Source organism: Ambystoma mexicanum, chromosome 3q (genome assembly GCF_040938575.1).
Source record: "Ambystoma mexicanum isolate Mex_15411 chromosome 3q, UKY_AmexF1_1, whole genome shotgun sequence".
NCBI lineage: Eukaryota > Metazoa > Chordata > Amphibia > Caudata > Ambystomatidae > Ambystoma > Ambystoma mexicanum.
In genome coordinates this window covers 536,395,009-536,416,639 of record NC_090926.1, presented here as the reverse complement: position 1 = coordinate 536,416,639, position 21,631 = coordinate 536,395,009, and the positions used below count along the sequence as shown (strand labels likewise).

The following is a 21,631-nucleotide window of genomic DNA, read 5'->3' as shown; positions in this document are numbered from 1 at the left end:
GCGGTTAACTGCGGCTGTCCGCGGATCCAGCATGGCGATAGTTTCAACAAATCTGACGCAGCTCAAGTTTTGGAACAAGCAATTAGTGTGCGATTTTTGGTGTCCACGGACACCAAGCCACCACCCGATTGGTCCAGATGTGTCCCTGGACCCAGATATCAGTAATTATATTTACCTTCTTTTTGGCCATTTAAAAAAATAAATACTGGAAGATTTACACCCAATTTACAAAAGCACGCTTTCGGACCAAGCCACCGCTCCTGGCGCACATTTCATGACTGTCCAGCGGTTTGGGCTGTAGGCTTTGTGTCTATGAGAATTAAAAAATGTTGGGACCCCCCCTGTAACTGTACCCCCAATGATGAAAGCGCACCATACTTTGCAGAATCATTACGAGGGGGCCATATACTTTTTTTGCAAAGTTTGGTGAAGATTCGTCCAAGGGGATCAAAGTTATAAGCCACCCAAAAAGTGTTCTTTCTATGAGTTGAGCCACTTAACCATAACTACAGGGCCGCTACTGCAGGCCCTGAATATATGCTGTATTTATCAAGTATGTGTTTTTATTTATTTATTTATTTTTGTCAGGTCTGCCTTCGAGGACTGGCCTTATAAGTGGTGGATGATTGTTTTTGCACTAGCACATTGTTCTATTTACTCCTCACATTGTGTAAAGCATGTCTTTGATGGTGCTGCTCTATTTATTTATGTATAACCGTACGTAAATATGCAATTTTTATAAAAAGAAATATCTTGCCCTTAAGAGGCTAAACAATGTTATTTTGTCTGTTGTTGTCATTTAGAGCTACAATAATTAATCAGTGGTGCACAACCTTTAATAAGGCTATTGCTGCCCTGGTTTCATCCTCGGGTAAGAAAAAAAAACTGGGGCTAGCCCTATATTTTGCCCAGCGGAGGTGCCCATCTTCATTAACCATCTCTATGGTGGGCGTTCCTGTCCTATTATAACCCCCCTAACCCCCCGATTCATGGCTTGGGGATGTACGCGGTACGGTGCAGGTACCCATTCTCTATTTTACCCTCCATTTGCTGATCTATCTTGCACTTTATCTCATGGGCATATTGCACCTTACACATAGCTTATGCCCCTCCCCCACATCAATACCGCAAAGGCGAGATACGTTACTCACTGAGACATCCAATCCGCCCTTATCCCCTACAGGTACAGCGGGGTTTGGGAACAATGTGAGCGGAGCATTCAAACTAACGTAACAGTAAAAGAGCATGCATTAGTTGCGTAGCAAATATGCGCTCCACATGAAGAACACGTACAATAGGTAATATATGTATTTAGACATGAAGAAAATTAACATAGCTTCCACAGAAATGAAGAACACTAACATGCCCAACATCTAAGATGAATGCACATATAGCTCACTAACACAGAAGCAAGAGTGTAGTTGGGCAGCCATCTCATTTAAAATGGAAGCCACAGCACATCTCTGAATGAGCACAGTCCTCAAAGCCTCTGGGAAAATCAAAAGGCGGAATCCACAGAAATACATTTCTGTGCAGAGCTCAAACAGTGGCTAGCAACTAGTGCCAAGGTTTAAGTGAAATTGGGGAGGATCGGATTGAATGAACGAAGGAATGAGATAGAAACTCCCAAGACGCAAGCAGCATACTCCCCGATTAATTAAAGTTGTATAAGTGCATACGCAGCCTTTGTTAGCCAGGTACAACAAAACAGTAAGCCAAAAGACTCCATGAAGAATAACTTGAGTGTCCACAGTGGCAATTGAAAACACAACACATATTAATATTAGCTGAAATCTTAATAAATAGGAGGTAAATCTCTTCCAAACACAGTCCCCTCATATGTGACCCCTAATTGGGGACCATTCGGCATTCATTATAAGCGAATACACATTGGACATCTGCCGTACTCCCTAAACGCACAAATGAGGCTCCCACAAGGGCAAGTACAAAGGGATTGCACATTCTCATGTCCTGAGAATGAGGGATTGTAACTTTTAATTGAAGGAAGAATGTTCCATGGGCCTCTCGCCCCCTACTCTGTCTGGCTCATATTCTGACCACCTGTCAAGTGTCCTGTAAGAGGATTCAATTCAACACTACAGCTAAGTCAATGCCTAGTCTGGGATACTGAATGGAAACCCTTATTGATATATCTTTATGTCCAGTTCATGAGTTCTGGATGACTACCCCTATATAACACCCCTCTCTTAGAATTCCCCTGATCCCACTGAGCCAAGAAGTAGTTCTGTTTTGCAAGTTAAAAGGTTTATTTGAGAAATAAGACAAAATATAGATACCACGTTTTTATAATAAATTAATAATCGATATCGCCCTTATAAATAAAATGTTAATCAACAATGGGTAATCTGACACTAGCACACTTCTTTATAATCAATGAGGAGTTAGTATAGGACGGATCAAGTAGCAAAAATGCTTTTATGATTTCAAGGGAAAAGCAATGAGGAATAAAATGCAGTACAGAAATACTTGAGATGATTTTAGCAAAAGATAATATAATCACTTTTTCTCTGGCAATTCACCCCCCTCCCCTGTGCAATGTAAGACATGGAAGTAGATGGAAAGAGGAGCACACAGTTCTCAGGAATGCAATCAAATACAATACGAAATTCAGTTCCCCCCCAGCAAGCTTAGAGAAAACCGGTATGAGTTTTAAAACACAGGCCCAAGTGCTTTGAATGTGGTGGCAATGAAGTGAGAAATATGCTGGAAATGCTTTTAATTCCCTTTAGGAGGTTCAGGGTGAGTGAGAGATACTTGGGATGAGTTCAGGCTCACTTTAGCAATGATTCAGAGATGGTGATTAAGAGGCAAACGAATTTTTAGCACGGAAAGAAATGACTGCTGATGGTTACACGTGGCTGGATTTTTAACCAAATCGCGGTAAAATTCGCGAGTGCGTGAATCGTGATTACGGCAAAAGTATAAGGAGTAGCAAGTCGGTTCTAGGTTCGTTGGAAAGCTGAGATTCTAAGCTTTCAGAGGAAAATTTTGTTCCTAACCCAAACCGTTCCAGAGATACGGACGATTAAATAAAGGTAGTTTTTCGGATTTAAAGTAAACTCAAAATGACAGGTGACAGCTTGCAGCTTCAGAATTGACAGGTGACAGTTGTGCAGCTTTACAAATGACAGATGACACGATTTCTAGGAGGCTGTTCTACTTAAGTTAAAACAGTTTGGATTAGATTATTTTAACTAAGAGATTGGTTCTGCACAGTTCTGCTAGGTACTCACAATATAAATTTGAAATAGGCCTCGCCACGGATCTGGTCCGGTTTTGGACTGGACTCCGGTTCTGGTCTCAGCACTTCACAGTGATCTGGGTCAGCTCTCTGGTTCTGCTCACAGTGGTCTGGGTCACTCTGGAGCTCTGGTCTGGTCTGTCCGGATACAACGGTCTCTGCACGGCTCCTGGATCTCTGCACTGGTCCTGGCAAAAGTTCTTGGCAAGGGATTCAAGCAGCTCGCCCGGCTGTGAGTAGCTTGCAATGATTTGAGGCCTGCTGCAGAGAACTCGGCTTGTGGTTTTAGGCCTCTGATTTAGGTTCTAAAGTATAAGTTCTAGGTTCTGGAGTATGTAGCTGGAGTCAGTCTGGAACTGGTATCTTCTGGATGTTGTGTGGTCCGGCAAAACGCTCCGCAGCAACTGGATTTGAATGTCTCTACCTGTCCCAGCAGTCTCTTTTTATGTGTTTTGAAAATGGGTGTGTGCCTGGGCCTAGCCAAGCCTGCCCCTCTCTACTTGTCATTGGCCCAATTCTCCCCTTTCCCATGATTGGGGGAAGGAAATGCGAGTCAGAGTGATGCTGTAGGTTTTATGGGTCAGATGATCCTCCCCTGGTCAGTTTGCCCACAAATCTATATTTGATTCAAATACATCCTTCCCAGATATACAATTTGTTGAAATTACATGTGCACATTATATATTCCTTATGGTCCATGCTTGTCCGCCTCTGATCTTCCTGGGGGTTTGCATTCAAAAATGACAACATTTTGCGCTTTTTAACTGGTTTTGCAATATCGGACATTTACCCAAATTTACACACATGTGCGCAAGGAGTATGGATATTAATTGATGAAGTGTCAGATTTTTAACATGCAGACATTTGGAGTGAGGCCCTATTTTCTGCTAGCAACCCCCCAGAATACACCTCAGGGTCCTAACGCATCTCAAAATGTTCACAGAAAAATCACAAAAATAATGATATTACTTATATAATTCTGACAAGTCCGCACTTTGAGTTATCTATCTTTTTAAAATTATGCCCTGGTCAAAAAGGGGTGTGGCTTCCTACATCACAGGGTGAAATAACTGGTTTTGCCACTTCCCCCAAGCTCAGCTGCTAGCAGAGGCACTGCCCCTCCCAGTTTCCCCTAAGAGGAAGCCACTTTACGGCCCCCTAATATAACATTTGCCTGAGTCCAGGACAGGCCTTTGTTCAACTCCCTGTAGCCCCCAGCTGCTCCACCCCTAATCTAATCAATAGGGCCATGTGACCTCAGGATGCAGCCAGGCCTGGCAGCCAGGCCTGGGAACACAGCTGTTGATCCAGTATCAACTCCTGTCGGGGGTAGTTGTCAGGCAGAATTCAGTTTCATTAAGCCAGGTTTCAGCTAAATGTCACTTTTTGTTCCCAGTTTAAATCACTTACAATTTTTACATATACATTAAATAATGACTTCCTTCAAGTCATTTCAGAATATAGTTTTACATTGTATCCACCTTTTAGCAAGTCTTTCCTTGGTCTGGTTTTGTTTCATTTGTTCAGTTTTACACAAAAGTCTAGTGGTTTTAAAACGCCGGCTTTCTGATAGTAGTGAGTACTGGTAATGCAACCATTTTTGGGATTAAGAAAATGAATTCCCCACAAGAAGGTTGTATCTTTGGAGTGGTCTCGTGCCAACTGCGCAGTTCTCCTATTCTGGCGTGAATGTGGGCGGCGTTAGCTCATCCCCACATCCACCCAGTCTATTGATTTAGTTTGTTCTGGGATAGAATAATGGGCAGCGACAGCTCATCCCCACATCTACCCAGTCTATTGATTCAACATGGGTCAAAACCCATGACAGTCCAAGGTTGGTTAACAATGTTCCAACCTATCAAAATTCTTTGAGACACGCAGTCCATTAAGGTGTATGCCAAACAACCCCTTGTCGTGAAGATGATGTACCTATTATCAATATAGGGGTGTTTCCAGGAGGAGCCATCAGATACTTGTAACCCAATGAAAATGTTTAGCACTTATGGAATCTATATGTAGCCAACCCCACTAACCTTTCCCCGTTCCCTGTAGGTTTTGTAAACTGATTTTATGACGTCAGTGATGACTAGATTGTAGTACTTAAGCAATTGTTTTATTTTTTTATTTTAATGATTTTTATTGTATCATTATTTGTATCTTGAACATGTGTTAGCACGTTACAGACTTTGAGTGGACCTGGTAAGCAATTGTTTTTGATAGTATGTTGAGCAATTGTTTTTGATAGTATGTTGAGAGTTCAATGCTTGTATGCCCGTCCAGGCTTTGTTTCGATGTATGTATGGGTTTTGGCACTCACTTTGTCTACTCCGTCATTGAGTCCTTTTTGGATTGACTCCAATTCCTCTGAGCCTATCTGGGACTTTGGGGCCCCCTTAACAGTTAAGCACCTCAAGGCATGCACGCACATGCAGGTAGGGCTAAAGCCACATTGGTTGCTTTTCAGAAGAACATTTCCTCGGATATCATCAGCAAGGCAGCCACTTGGGTTTCCCCATCGACCTACTGCAATCCTTACTGCATGGGCACAGCCTCCAGGGCTGATGACAGATGGTCCTACAGAGCTTATTTGGTTAATGCCACATTCCTGCCTCCCGGTTAGGTTGGTGCTACTCAGTCTCTCATACGAACAGAGGGATGGAGCATGACGTAGGAGTAAGAAAAGGTTACATAGTCCCCTTTCCTCTGAACTTTCTGCTCGGCGACTCCCTCTTAATAACACTATATGGTTCAGGACTAACCAGTGTTGCTGGTGGGCAGGGTCAGCGGGGCTAGGCATACCCTTTTTTATGCAGTGGAAAACCGCTCTGGCTCCGTCCCATGGACGGACACCCATAAGTATGGAGGGAAAGGGACTATATACTAGTAGTACAGAAGTCACTACGGTGAATAGCTATTTTCTGTAATGGTGACCTGTGTTGTCCTAGCTGTTTACATAATGTGCAAAATATTTTGCCTCTATCCTCTTTTATGGTGCGTAGCAATGTATTTTCATGCTTTATTTCTTTTGCCCATATTTGACCAATATACCTTGTCTCTTCTATGTTTTATGAATTATCTCTGTTAAATACACATCTTAAGTATACTTTCCAATTATACTACTGTTTCCTAAACTATAAATCATCACTGCAAATGTTCAAGGTTAAACCTAGTACCAAAGAAAATCTTAAAATGTTTCAATTAATCTGTACACATTACTATGATATTGCTTACTGATTAATATGATAACATTCTCTTGAATCTAGTTTTTCAGTTATATTTATATTTTGTCTTTCTTTGCCCATTGTTTGAAAACGTTGCTTTGCTTCAAAGAACCAGAAATGTTGTAAGTTACAAGATCTTTTCCTTTTGACTCAGCCTCGGTGGGGGAACCTTTCTTGGCTTGGTTAGTTTACTGACTGGATGTGAAAGTTTTGAGGAAGCTCTTGAAATGGCATCTGCAGGGGAGAGCACCCACGCTGACAAACTGGTCCGTGATATTTATGGAGGAGACTATGAACGGTTTGGCTTGCCTGGCTGGGCAGTGGCATCAAGGTAACCAAAGTGTGCTTACGTCGTTTCCTTTAATCCATGTTTAACAGCATTAATGGAATACAGCGGTTTTCTTGTTTTTAGATGCATGTCTTCTCAATGTGGTCATGTTCTTGCATAAACCACAGTATCAAAAAAATCACCTCGTTTCAGAGCTGAACGCCTATTTTGTTGCCTATGTGGTTATCGGTTGAAATTAAATCCTTTAGAAAAAAGTTCACTTGCAAATGTGTATCTGGCCCACGTATGCTGAATGGAAGAAATCAAGATTACAACCTTTTGGGTAAAACTCAAATTGCTCAAATATGCTGAATGGAAGCATGATTACATGTCTCAGGAGGGTAGCTCAGGGGCAACATGCTCGCCTTGGAAGCAAGAGACACAGAGAATCACAGGTGCGATCCCCGGGTCCGCACTTAGAAACCTCTGTGTATTATACATAACCTATCCTATCATTTTGGGAAAACTCAGTTTGCTAGAATATCAATTTATATTTTTAATTTTCTTTTTTAGGTTCAGGTAAAGGTAGTTCAAGTAAGTTTACCTTGCATCCATATGAGGCAGAATCCCCGAACTTCGTATCCTTCTCTGCAAGGCATTTAGAGATAGGTAGAAGTAGGAAGCTAGGTCATTTTAGGGAAGGGAATTTAATTCAGAGTAGATGCTACAGACATGAAGTAGGTTCAAGTATAATAAAATTGAGAGGTGGGCCCTGGAAAGGTTTAGGACATTAAGGTAGATCGATCGTAGCAGAGACATGTTTTTTTTCTCAGAGGAGACGACAGCAACACATTAAACAGTGAGCAACACTTTATTTTTTTGCTGCAGGAGAACACACAATTACCTTCTGGTAGATATTTATTTGGCACAGGGGAATAAATAACTCGGAAGTATGGGTGTGTGTGTTTTTTTTCTTAAATCATTTTTGCTTGGAGAACAAAACCACTGAGACGCACATATATTATTAGCACAGAAAAACTCAAGCTATGCACATGCGCTTTTTGGCTGGTGGAGAGCAAAATCACAGAAGTTTCATATTTTGGTTGAGAACCACAAAAGCACAAGTGACACACGTGCCTTTTTTAAGTGGTGGCTAACACGGGCACATGGTATTTATTGTTGAACACAACATTTTTCACTCATCAGGCACTTAAAATGTGCCAGAGGTGGCACATGGGAGGTACATCTGGTGGGTGTTTCTCGCTAGCTGCTGCTGCTGCTGTATGGAAGAACAGGTCAGTCTGCTGCTACAAGTCACTCTGCTGTCCTCGAATGAACTATACTAGTACATTCACCACAGGTGACAGAGGAGGTAGATTCCTGCGTAGGGGAGATTCATTTCCCTCCTTACCCCCAGTCGAAGGCACAAGAGGGAGAGTAGCAAATATGATCCTGTCTCTGGGAGGAGGTTCAACAGACTGTGTACAGGAGTTGGTTGTTCAACATTTCCTGCCTCTCCGCTCCATTTATGTAGGCTGTAACAGTGACCATGACAAACATTATGCTCCACCCCATCAGACAGACTGGGAGACATGTTTGCGGAGGATGCCATTAAGACAACCAACATTAAAGAAGGGATAGATCCAAGCACTGTGCCCACCTAGCAAGTGACAGACACTCGAAATCCGCCAGTGTACAGTCTCTTCCAAAACATCTCTGGATTCGGAAGCATGTTGCCAGCTAGTAAATTTACAACCACAACAACCTCTGCACAGTACACCAAGAAGACATGCAAAAAGTGCTTACAATGCAATTCACAATGAAAATCTACTAAGTGGAGTTTCTTAACAGCAGGCTATCAGAGACCACATGTTGCCTCTTGCGCTCTTGACCGAAAAGCTTCTGCGTTCAGAAGTCTTGAACCAACTTCGAAACCTTATCTCTGTGGCCCAGGATGAGGTTACACTTCGTGTTTGTTCGGAAAAGTGTCAAGGCAGTCACTTCTGACAGTTCCACCCACACCATCTCTGAGCCGTGCTGCCTTACCCTCAGAAGCAAGCCATATTTGTAAAGCAGGTGCACAAGTCCTGTCCCTCGCCATGCACTACCCCACGATCACCAAGACAGTTGAGTGAGTCGCCTGCTGAATGACAGCCTACCTTTCATTTTGTTTGTGCATTGTAGTACTCATTTTGGCAGCATTCCGGTTTCTGGCAGCTCCTGTAACTGACCAATCCCTGTTGGGCAATTCCAAGTCCTAATCATCAGCATTCGCTTTATCATGTTTGTACAATCAGGAAAAAAGACCACCTGACCACGGACATGTGGGTAGTGGTCATGGCACTGAGGAGACGTTTGCCAGTCTCTTGGTCACCACCTTCCCTTCCAGAAGTCAAAAGCAATCTCCAGGAGAGCAGTTTGACATTCACCAATAGATTACCTTTTGCATGAATGGGATTGACTGAAAATGCCACCTGCGAGTAGACCTGTGGGAGAAGGTTAAAGAGGCGGTCGCACAAGTGCTTACTTCCTGGCGATTACAACTGGGCCTTTTGGCAACAGACAACTGATCCAATGATGTGGTAGTCCTGTTGATAGGCTAGTCCTTGTACAGTCCTTGTTTTGTCTCTTCCATCCACTTTGTCATCTATTTCATAAGATATTGCCAACCTGTAGATAACATGATTAGTGTGGTTCAGAAGATCAGCTCCCATTTTAGCTGGTCATACAGTGCCCACAATGCGTTGTGCATGTTGTTAGGGCTCCACAACATGCCACACCCCTTACAAAAAATGCAGTGCCAACTTGCTGGAATTCTACATTACATATGCTGGAATGCCTATGTGACGAGATCAACAAAGTGACAGACGTCTACATGACTCTGGAGGTTAGCATACCGAGCCCTACGGACACAGTGTACCGGACACTTTTATTCCTTAAAAGCAGGCAAGTTCTTCAAACAAAAACATAGGGAGTACAAAATTAACCTAACTAAAAATGAAAAAAGGCATGTTGGAGCCTGCCCTTTTGCTATCATTCACAACGCTCCACAGACATCTTATGATCAGGGTTCTCAGCAGAGCAGAAATACGGGACGAAGCTCTACTTTAGTACTGACTGACCTAGCTTGATAGAAAAATGCATCTTTTAATTTGCATGAATTACTGCAAAGAAGTGTGGATTATTCTGTTTGAGAGTTCAAATGCATTTTTTCTAATTTAAGAAAAATGACCCCTGTTGACCCCATAAACTGAACAGCGAATGAGAAGGCTTCTCTCAACCAGGCGAAACACTGCCTTTCTTTTCCCAAAAAGGATTTGGGCCTAACGAACCCGATTTATTTGAATTTGGAGTAAAACAGTGTGCAGCACTGGGTATCTACCCAACAGTGTTTTCAACTGTGTTATATGCCAAGACATCTTAGAGGGGCATTTGAGCCGATTATAAAGGGTTTGATGCAATCAAGTTTATTGATGTGAAAGCTCTCGAATTACCAAAGGGTTTACAGAATTAGGACTGTCCCTGAGGAAGACCTTTTTATGGGTCGAAACAAGTGTTGGCTGTTCAGTTTATGGAAAGACACTGTCCATTAAATTTAATTTCATGCAAGATTGGATTTATTGATTATTGGGTCAATCAGATTTTGATGTACGTGTTCAATAATAGGTTGGGCACAAGTGACCAGTGTTTCTTAACTGAAATATACAGGCTGCCTTATTCTTTCCAGCTGTTTCGGAAGGGCTCAACAATTGCTTCAATTTTCCTCACAGAACAGAGCCACTGACTGCCATTTGCTAGTTCTCCCACAGGGCTGCGACACTACCACTTTATTGGGGCTCTGTCTCCCTCACATGACAGTGACTCCACCCATATCTTCCTTTTCCCTTCCTTCTTGACCAACCATCTACAAGGGCGAGGTTTGTACTGAAGTGCATACCTCGCCATCATTGTGATCTGTCTAACCCCAATAATTAGGAGTGATTCTGAGTTCACAGCAACAAGTGGGAATGATTCTTGTGTCATGCAAATAATTGGGAAGAATTGATAAATCACACTAATGACTGGAGGGAGTTAGGGCAGCTAAGTACGTTTTTTTATTTAATATAGTGACATATGAACAAGACACACTTTATTTCTATGTTTGGCGAAACAAAGGACAAGTGGAAAAGCACAGGAAAAGTATTAGTCTATTTGCTATTTTTTTTACTTTTTGAAAGAGAAAGCAAGGGTAGTGACCATTAACCGAAAAGATAGACAAAAGAGGTAGAAACACATCCCCCAACCACTAGAACCTCTGAAAATGCATCAGAAATACTCCAGCACACCACGAATTATGTGCCCACTCTGCATACCATGCTCATGCAGCCTAGCAAAACTTGCAAAGCTTGGCCTTTTATAGGATCTCAAACTGGCTTATGGAAAATCCAGAGTTTCTGATTGATTGGCTGCTGGAACGCCTTCCATGAAAAGTATGATTCATAATTGGCACAATTCCTCTTGAAAAAGCCAGTGGGAATCACAAGCGCTCGGGGTCAAACTCTTGGCCCACGATTTAAACGGCCCGTGAGACTGTTGGGGAAAGTTTGAATATGCTTATTGCTAATAAACTGCCTGTGATTTGCTTGATGCTTCTGAGGAAATGGGTTCGGTACTACCGCTTCCATTGAAAGAGCATATCGTGGATGGTTAGACTACCGTGGCTTCACCTGGGGCCACATTAGCATGGCCTAACCACTCAGTAGTTTTATGAAGTGCTGGGCCCGGTTCTGCAGCTACAACATTATTTTATATTTTCCGTAAAGGAGCGTATTAATGGGCGCCAACTTTGCTATTCATTTTGAAAACATTTGTATAGAAAGACTGGAACACGTGAACGTGTTTTTTTCATTTTTTCTTTGCTTATGCCACAAGTTTCACTATGGTAAATATTCAAATTCTGCTTTGAATTATAATTTGCTCAAGACAAATTAAATATGCGCTTCTTAAGCTATTTTTACAACAGAATGAAGGAAGCTACTGATAAGGAAACCCCCATTTATTTCTGGACCGCTTCTCGACAGTGTTGCTATTTCAGAAGCCCAAAACGTTTTGCTCATGCTGTTTTTTTCCCCCCTCCTAGTTTTGGGAACATGATTTACAAAGACAAACGAGAATCTGTCAGCAAAGAAGATCTGGCTCGTGCCACTTTGGTGACTATAACCAATAACATTGGATCAATAGCGCGAATGTGTGCCGTCAACGAGGTAAGCTGGTCACAGCCTTCATAAGTGATCATGAGAAACATTTTGGGTTCTGAATCTTTGCCTCGTCCCCCAATTAAATGTGTGGAGACTATGAATTGTTTGTCTTGCCGAGGATTGCCCACATTATTTAAATGCATCTATTATCTGAGCTGCACAGACCCGTGAATTATGTTGTAAAGGCTTGGAAAATGCATTCAGTACTCCATTCTAAGGTCTTTGGAGTGAAAATGAATCTCAGTTACATTATTAAACTTCCTTTAGATTCTGTTCATGCCTCTGTGATATTATGTCAATATTTCCTTAACTGAATATAAAATGGGGTTTTGGTTGAAATGCTCTATTTGTGCTTTTATTTGCCATTTTTGAGTGTTTTCTTGTATGATGATCTTGGACAGGCCTCAAAATGTGCACTCGCCACCAGCCATTGGCCAGTGATAATTGACTCTTGGCGAGTAAGACATTGCTGTGCGCATGTAGAGAATTGGTGTGGAAAGTGACTTTTTGTGCCTGCTAGCAGCTTTCAGCTTGAAATGTTGACCCCTGATCTAGGATGTTCTGTCTGCTGTTAAGCAGGGTATGGATGTGGTGTTCCACTACTTCAGCAATAAAATCTGTGGTTGCGTTAAAGATCTATTGGTAATGGCGCTGGCCCAAGTTAAAGTCCTGAGTGAAACAAGCGCTTTAATACGATCACTATTACTGCTATAAGCACAACAGGGCAGATCCCGGAGCTGCTATTAGTCCTTTTTGGCATAAAGAAAAAATGGACTCCTCAGGCACCTCTAAGTCTCAGGTCGTAGAAATGGAAGAAAAGGCTCTAGGCAGATCCCATCTTCCATTTCCATTACTAGAGGAGGAACCGGGAGATGACGGGGAGGTGAGGGGCAGGGGATGTATTTAAAAATAAAATCTGCACAGGACAAAATTAATGAGAAATGTGCTTTCATTGGAGAACAACCTACATGTCCCATCTTGCTGCATGGATCAATGAAATATGGGATCCCTCACTTCCCGTGTCACCCACGTACCTGCCTTATCTCCCTCATTGTATAACAAAAGCTAATATTACAGCCCTTGGAATGGGAGTCCTTGGTAACTACTTGATATTTTTATTGAAATGAGCAGACCATTGGTTGCAGTTGGAATGACGCCTCTGGCTCACCGAATTCTCAATTATAAATTCTATAAAAGCAACAAAGGAAAAGCAGTAAATATCAGGTTCACCTCTTTGCATTTGAGCCATCTGATCCCAAGGATGCACAGAATATTTGTTTCCACCGGCCACAGCAACCTACATGAATTTGTTTTATAGGCAGTAGTGCAAGGTAGGCAAATAAACTGTTTAGAGAGTCGTCATGTGAGATAAAGGTGTACATTAGAAATAAGCTGAAACCATCCAGAAGAAAAAGTAGGCTTTCGTATCACGTGTCATCATCAGGGGTAGTTTGAAAAACGTGTTTTATTGCACATGGTTATTATACACCAACACAGGCTTTTGCATAAAACACACACACACACACTTCATCAGTCAAGAGAAATCATAAGGACTTGATGTCATGTACGCAGAAACGTGTCAAATAACCACACTTTGGGATTTGAAATTCACTTTTGAATCCTGTTTTCCACTGCTCGTGCTGCACTTTTATGCAGTCTGTGTTTTCTGTCCTGAGTATAGCTTGTTGACATATCAAACAAATGTGTAAGTGAGCAGTTTGATCTGTCTGTGGCCTCCACTGCTGAAATTGCCTGAACCATTATTTTGGAAAGGATACTTGCACGAAGCAGCGCAACCAGCCATCGCCCTAGCCCTTCCGCCAGGTTACACCATACACCAGCAGGACAGACTACATATGACTACATATGAAAGGAGGTGGTGTGCCTCTTATAGCCAAAGAATCTCTGCCCGTTGCTCAGTTCCGTTTTTCCGCGCTTCGTGGGGCCTCGGAATATTGTTGCTCAGTTCAGTCAGATAAACCTCTTATATTTCCTCTATAAAACCAACTCGTACTCGATGGCTTCCTCATCCGAACCGACGACTCCGCGGTCCGGCTTCAAAAAATTTCGAGACTGCGGAAAGAAAATGTCGCTAACGGATCCTCACAGGATCGGTTTGTGGTGCTTGGGAGTCGAGCACCATTGTTCGGAGTGTGAGGACTGCATGTCCATGACGTCGAAAGCCTTGAAGGAGCGCAACGGGAAGCTCGAGAGAGGTAAGTCAGTTAAAACCTCCTCGAAAGTTTCTTCGGCAGAGTCGAGGCATTTGTCTCCTCGCTGTCAAAAGCATTCCCATTCTAGGTCTCGAAGTAGCTCCCACCACTCGTCGAGATCTAGACACTCAAAGAGACATCGAAGATCCCCTTCCTCGTCATCTTCTGTTTCCCCAGAAAGGGTCTCCTGCCCCACAAACACACAGCTCTCAGGCTGAGTGGGAGGAATTCAGGAAAAAGATGCTAAGCGTCTTCGAGAAAGCGGCCTCGACCCCCTCGAAGACAGCTGAGGGTGATACCCTGGGTGAAAAACCCAAAAAATCAAAACGCTGCGAGTCGTTGCACCCGGCGAAAGAGTCCACCGAGAGCATCACGGGCCATTGGGTAGCAAGGCACCATCTTCGATGCTGTCGTCGAAAGTCCCTTCGACTCATGGATCGGTGCCATCGACGCCGTTATCTAAGGGTTCTTCGACGCATCGGTCGATCGAATCGACTCCATTGTCGACAACGACATCGACGCTGATAAAAGAAGAAACCACGGCTACTGCACAGCCAACGGTTATACCCAGAGTCTCCAGCACGATGCTGAGAACGTCGTCGACATCCTCGAGCAGGATCCCGATCCTCTCGAGTTCCTCGAGGCCTCTTCCAGTTTTCTCGACTCCTTTTTCGGCGCGTTCGAAGCCTTTCACATCGGCGTCGACAACATCGACTTTTTCTCGACCAATTTTGACAAGTTTGGCACCTTCTGCTTTAGAAATGGGTTTTACACCATTTCCGAGGTCAGAGTACCCTAGATTATCTTCAATCTATGAAGAAGGGGAGGTTTCTGATCAAGAAAGATCTTTTGGGCTGAAGAGGACCACACACCTGTTTCAGAGGATTTTACCTCTGAGGAAAGAAGGTTGAAAGACCTACAGGAATCCTTACATGAGGCAAGGGGGTGGACACTTCCCCAGAAGTGGAATTTGCCAAACCAGACCCAGGGGAGCATGCCGAAACCCCCTATAGAACCTATTGGATTCATGGGTTGCCCTGCACCTTCACCTGTTTTTCAACAGGATGACCTTACAGACATACTAGATAAAGGTCCACAGGAGGATCCTGTAGTCCTTTTCCATACAGCTTTACAAAGGAAAATGTAATCAAATTGGGAAACTCCTGAGGTTATCCCTGCAGTCAATAAAAAATTGTCAGCCAAGTATAGGGTAGCAGATCCGCTTATCCTACTGTTCCACAGGACAGGGATGACAAAAGGCAAATGGCAAAAAAAAAGTATTTTCTGCTTGTAGTATGGCGTTGAAATCCATCAACGCCACTTGTATGCTCGCCAGGTTCAGTCACACACTGTGGGAGTGTGCTTCATCAGCGGCTGACTGCATACCGGAAGCAGAGGAAAGGGAAGCCTTCCTTAACATCATTAAAGATGGCAAAGATGCCATGTGCGAATCTCTTCAAACTGGCATCGATTCCGCTGACAGTATCAGCAGGGCCATGACTGCAAGCACTACAATCCGCAGGCATGCGTGGTTACGAAAGTCTGGCTTTGCTCTCAGTCTTTTGAATATGCCCTTTGACGGCTTCTCTTTATTCGGTAAAAAGGCTGATGACAGTCTGGAAAAGTTGCAAACATCTAAAGCAGCAGCAAAATCTTTAGGAGCTGCAATACGCCAAACCCCTTTTCGCCCCTCAGGAACCTCTAGGAGAGGAAAGTCCTTTCACTATTATTCCGCATTCGGGAGAGTCAGAGGCCAGCCGGCTCAAAGAGGCCAAAGGAGATCCACCCGAGGTGGATGGGTCAAAAGTACTAAGGCCGCAGCAGCAGCAGGTGCCTCTTTACCCTGGCATCTGCATCAGCCACCCCCAAACCACTCTGAGGTCTTTCCACACAAAACACCTGTAGGGGGCAGGTTAACTCACCATCTGACGGAATGGTAGGCTATTGCGTCAGATGCTTGGGCATTGGAGACAGTTGCCCAAGGTTACTGCCTACCCTTTCTACGCATCCCTCAGAGTCATCCACTGGGGCACAGCTCTCTAAAAGTTCCAGATCCGCTCCTCTTGCAGGAAATTGTAGACCTGCTAGAGAAAGGTGCCATAGAACCGGTACCTGTAGCGGAGAGGAACAAGGGCTGGTACTCCCCCTACTTTCTCATACCGAAGAAGGACGGAGGACTGAGACCTATCTTGGACTTACGAGAATTGAACAAGTTCCTCAGGAAGGACAAGTTCAAGATGGTAACTCTCTCTCAGATCCTTCAGGCCCTCCAGATCCAGGACTGGCTGGTATCTCTGGACCTCCAGAATGCTTATTTCCATGTGCCAATCCATCTCAAACAGAGGAAATACCTGAGGTCCGCAATTGGCGGCTCGCATTATCAATTTCGAGTTCTGCCATTTGGGCTGCCCTCCGCCCCGAGGGTCTTCGCCAAGCTAATGTCGGTAGTGGCTGCAAGTCTAAGGAGGGAAGGGATCCACGTCTACCCCTACCTGGATGATTGGCTGATCAGAGCTGTATCTTCGGAACAAGCTCAGATCCAGCTAGATTATGTCTGCCACTTCCTTCACAAACTGGGCTTCTCCCTCAATTTAAAGAAGTCACAGAGGATACCATCACAGAGACTCCAGTTCATCGGAGCGGTCCTGGACACTTCCCTGGGAAAAGCCTCGCCACCAGAGGTGAGGGCTCAAGATATTCTGCAGATGGTCAACAAGTTTCAAAATGCCCAACATCTCCCAGCCTTCGACTTTTTGAGATTGCTAGGCCTCATGGCATCCTGCATCTTCCTTGTGCCAGAGGCTCGCCTGAGAATGAGATCTCTCCAGTGGGCACTAAGAACACAGTGGTCACAATACTCAGGAAGAATGACAGATCTCCTCCGGATTCCGGACAAGGTAGCCCTCGACCTTCAATGGTGGGCCTAGCCAGAGAACATCTTGAAAGGAGAACTGTTTTGGCAACCATGGCCGGAGATAACAGTAGTCACAGACGCCTCACTCACGGGGTGGGGAGCCCATGCCAACGACTTGACCATCAGCGGTCGTTGGTCTCCATTGGAGTCCAGACTACACATCAACCTATTAGAGCTGAGAGCAATCAGACTAGCGCTGAGAGCTTTCCTGCCATCAGTACAGGGGAGAAATGTCCTGATAATGACAGACGACACGGTGACCATGCACTACCTCAACAAAAGAGGAGGCGTAGGGTCACTGCCACTGTGCAGAGAGGCAATGCAGCTCTGGTTTTGGGCAATTCAGGAAGGAATCTCTCTATCAGCAGTTCACCTCGCCGGAGAAAAGAACTTGACAGCGGACGCTCTGTCATGCCTGCTGGACATATCTCTGGATCAGGAACGACCTCTCCATACAAAATGAGTTACGCCCATAGAACCACTAGACCATTCTATTCGAAATGGAGGTTGTTCGATGCATTGCCTGGAAAACGACGTCTGCATTTTTCACGACTTAGTTCCGTTACGTGTATCACGGCAGTTCGTACATAAGCAGCGTGGAAACGTCGATCGCTGCTTCTGATTAATTCATTTTTGGCGTTTTGTAGCTGAACTCCAGACCTCCGTCCTCGCATTCCCTTCAGCAACTTCTTTGGCCTTTTTTGAGCGTGTTTTCCTCCACACGCTAATTCCTGGAGCCGTGTATCCTGGTTGCGTACCAAAATCTCCACGCGGACGCTGTCTGCAAGCGCGGCTGTCCTGAGCTGCGTGTATCCTGGTTGCGTACCAAATCTCCAGGCGGACGCTGTCTGCAAGCGCGGCTGTCCTGAGCTGCGTGTATCCTGTTTGCGTGCCAAATCTCCACGTGGACGCTGTCTGCAAGCGCGGCTGTCCTGAGCTGCGTGTATCTTGTTCGCGTGCCAAATCTCCACGCGGACGCTGTCTGCAAGCGCGGCTGTCCTGAGCTGCGTGTATCCTGTTCACGTACCAAATATCTACACGTGGACACTGTTTTCAAGCGCGGCTGGCCTGCTGCGTGTACGCTGTCGCGTGCAATTCCGCACGTGGTTTTCTGAACTACTTTGAACCTTTGGTGCCTGTGACAGTTAACGGGTGAAAATCTTATTTTGTTCTTCGTGGGAAAGGAAGTATTTCATGAACTATTGGAAGGTGATTGTGCACAGTACTTTGGACGCTATCCTGTGGTGCACCAACCCGGTATCTAGCGTGAGCCTCGTGCCGTTCGGGATAAGTCTCCCTTACTAATCTTCCCCTCCTTTATCATTGTTTCTACTCCTGGTTTTCTTCAGGAGACTTTCGTTGAATTCTTCAGTTTTGCCATAAGGTCAGTGTTTTGAATTAATGCTAATACTGTGCTATCATAGTGATTTGAGTTTGGGACAGTTTCTTGATATTATGATACTTTATCTATCCTAGGCATACTTACGATACAATACCCACGCCCTTTCCAGTGATCCATCTCTCTGCCTGTTTTATTCAGTCAGAGAGTTGTATCATTTGGAAGGTCTAAATTGGCCTACCTACAATCAAGTCGTGTGAAAAAGGATCTGGAAGAGCCCTACCAATTGTATCCTTTTTGGTTACCGTATCCTTTTCAATTGATAGAAAGTGATTTATGACACGCTCTGAGCAGGCAGAGCACAGTCTCCCACGAGTGGGAGCTAGCTCACAAAGTCCTTCAAGAGATCTTTGCCCTTTGGGGAACCCCTCAGGTGGATCTGTTCGCCGCCAGTACCAACAGGAAGTGCAATTTGTTCTGTTCAAGGGAATTTCCCCCGAGAGGAGCTCTAGGGGACGCGTTCGTAGTGGACTGGGAGTTTCCACTCCTTTACGCGTTTCCACCAGTCCTTGTTATTCCTCAAATGATCAGGAGGTTGAGAAGATTCCGGAAAACCATGATCCTAATTGCCCCGGACTGGGCCAGGAGAGCGTGGTAACCGAACCTTCTGGATATGTCCATCTGCCCTCCAATCCGTCTTCCACTCAAAGAGAATCTTCTCTCGCAGAAGGGAGGTCAGGTTCTCCATCCAGACATAAGAACCCTCAACCTTCACGCTTGGCTTCTGAAAGGTTGAGGTACAAGGATTGGGACCTCCCTGATGACATCATGGAGGTGTTGCTTTCGGCCAGGAGGCCAGCAACAAAGTCTTTATACCGCTGCCATTGGAACACATTTTGCAGCTGGTGTAGAGAGGACAATATCGACCCTTTTTCATGCGGTACACCAACTGTGTTATCGTTTCTACTCTACTTGGCAAACTCAGGCCTTCAAGTTGGCACTGTAAAAGGCTATCTCGCGGCGCTATCAATCTTCAAGCGCACTGCGGAGGAACCATCGTATTTCAAACTACCCTTAGTAATACAATTTCTCAAGGGATTAACTAATGTCTATCCTCCAAGACCATTCCAAGTTCCCTTATGGGACTTAAATTTAGTCTTAAATTTCCTAATGGGTACTCCCTTCGAACCACTCCACTCTTGTTCGCTGAGATTTCTCACTCTTAAAACTGTCCTATTAGTAGCACTAACATCTGCTAGGAGGGTGAGCGAATTACAAGCTCTATCTTGTAAACCCCCCAATACAATTTTCCATAAGGACAAAGTTGTCCCACAGGTGAAGCCTATTTTCCTCCCAAAGGTGGTTTCTGAATTTCACATCACTCAGAAAATTACCTTACCTTCGTTCTACCCTGCTCCCCATCCGGGGAAAGAGGAAGAAAGGCTACATAGGCTGGACCCAAGGCGAGCTCTAAGCTTTTACATCAGCAGACTGGCTAGGATTAGGCAAGCAGACCAACTGTTTGTAGGCTACTTAGGTCACAAGTTGGGACTACCCATAACAAAGCAGACCATTTCCAGGTGGATTATTTTGGCCATTCTGGAATGTTACAAACTGGCAGGGAAAGAGCCCCCTCAGAATCTTAGGGCTCATTCAACCAATGGTTTCGCAGCCTCTTCGGCCCTCCAAAGAGGGCTACCGGTCCGAGACATATGTGCGGCTGCCACATGGTCGTCGGCACATACATTCACAAGATTTTACAACCTGGATTCCTCCGCTAGTCAAGAGACCAGATTTGGCAAAGCCGTATTACATTCGGTTCATTCCTAAAAGGGATACATGACATTCTTACTCCGACCTCCAATTACATGCCACTGCTATGGGAGTCTATCTAAGATAAGGAATACGTCGGAGGACACAATCCCTTCGAAGAACAAGTTACTTCTTACCTGGTAACGTTCTTTCAATGGGATGTTCCTCCGACGTATTCCTCATCGCCCCTCCCATCCATCCCCGCTGTAATACTCCCCTTGTGGTTGCAGCTCACGCTCCTTCAAGGTCAATAGCCAATTTATGCAAGACTTATCTTATGCTACAAAACACGACTGAGCAACGGACGCCGCGCGTGGCTATTTATGGGCATGGTGACGCCGGCGCCGATACGGTGGCTGTTGAGGGACACCAACTTGCCGGACGTTGACGCGCAGCGCCCTCTACAGATAAAAAACTTCCGAAGCCAGCAAGCTGGAGACAAATTATCTAAGATGAGGAATACCTCGGAGGAACATCCCATCGAAAGAACGTTACCAGGTAAGAAGTAGCTTGTTCATCTATGCACATTATCTACAGATTCTCAGGCCCTTCCTCAGACTCAGGAAAACCTCCTCAACTTACTGGGGGAGAACTTAAAAACCACCACCAAAACCATAGTACTGGGTGACCTAAACTAGGCCTTAACGACACCAAAGACAAGCAAGCCATATCACTTGCCAAAGCACTACATAACATGGGATTCGTGCAGCGAGTCACCAAGCCAATTCACACCAAAGGACGCATCCTCGATTGGGTAGCTGACCATAACTGTTCAGATGCTATTAGCGCCAACACCCCATGTCCGTAGACCGACCACCTCATTCAATTCTCCATCCCAATGTCCACCAATGCCACCCAAACTACAACTCCCTCACCACCAACCCTAGCTAGGAGCACCTCAAAATTAACCAAAGACAACCTCTTACCTTATCTGGATTTCCAGCCCTCAAACCTCCTTTTTCCAATGACCCTGATGTTCTAGCCGAAGTATACAACCGTGCGCTCAAAAATGCAGTTGACACCATAGCTCCCCTAGAAAGAAAGAAAGTCAAAATGACTAGGCATGCAAACTTCTGCTACACATCGGAACTTCAGGAACTATGCAAGCTCAAGCGCCTCGTGCTCACCACGTGGCAATCCTAAAGACTCCACTAAAGATACATTTAAAAAACTATCTACCCTATAAAAAAGAGCCATCATCCTAGCAAAATCTAACTCCTTCAACACGAGAATCTCTAATGCCGAATCAGAATCCAAAGAGATGTTTGCCATATTCAGGGAACTAGCTACCCCAGCTCCCAGCACCCAAGACATAGTTAGAGATGAATACTGGTGCAAAGGCATTCAATCAGCTATTCTCAATAA

The 21,631-nt window shown here is 44.6% G+C and overlaps 1 protein-coding gene across 2 annotated transcripts in view; it reads left to right on the top strand.

The window, feature by feature from the left end:
• PANK3 (pantothenate kinase 3) overlaps positions 1-21,631 on the top strand; it is a 202,747-nt gene that overhangs the window by 133,220 nt on the left and 47,896 nt on the right. For both annotated transcript variants that reach the window (XM_069654299.1, XM_069654300.1), the window contains exons 5-6: positions 6,638-6,814; positions 11,871-11,994. In XM_069654299.1, the coding sequence (XP_069510400.1) occupies positions 6,638-6,814; positions 11,871-11,994 (301 nt within the window). The remainder of the gene's footprint in view (positions 1-6,637; positions 6,815-11,870; positions 11,995-21,631) is intronic.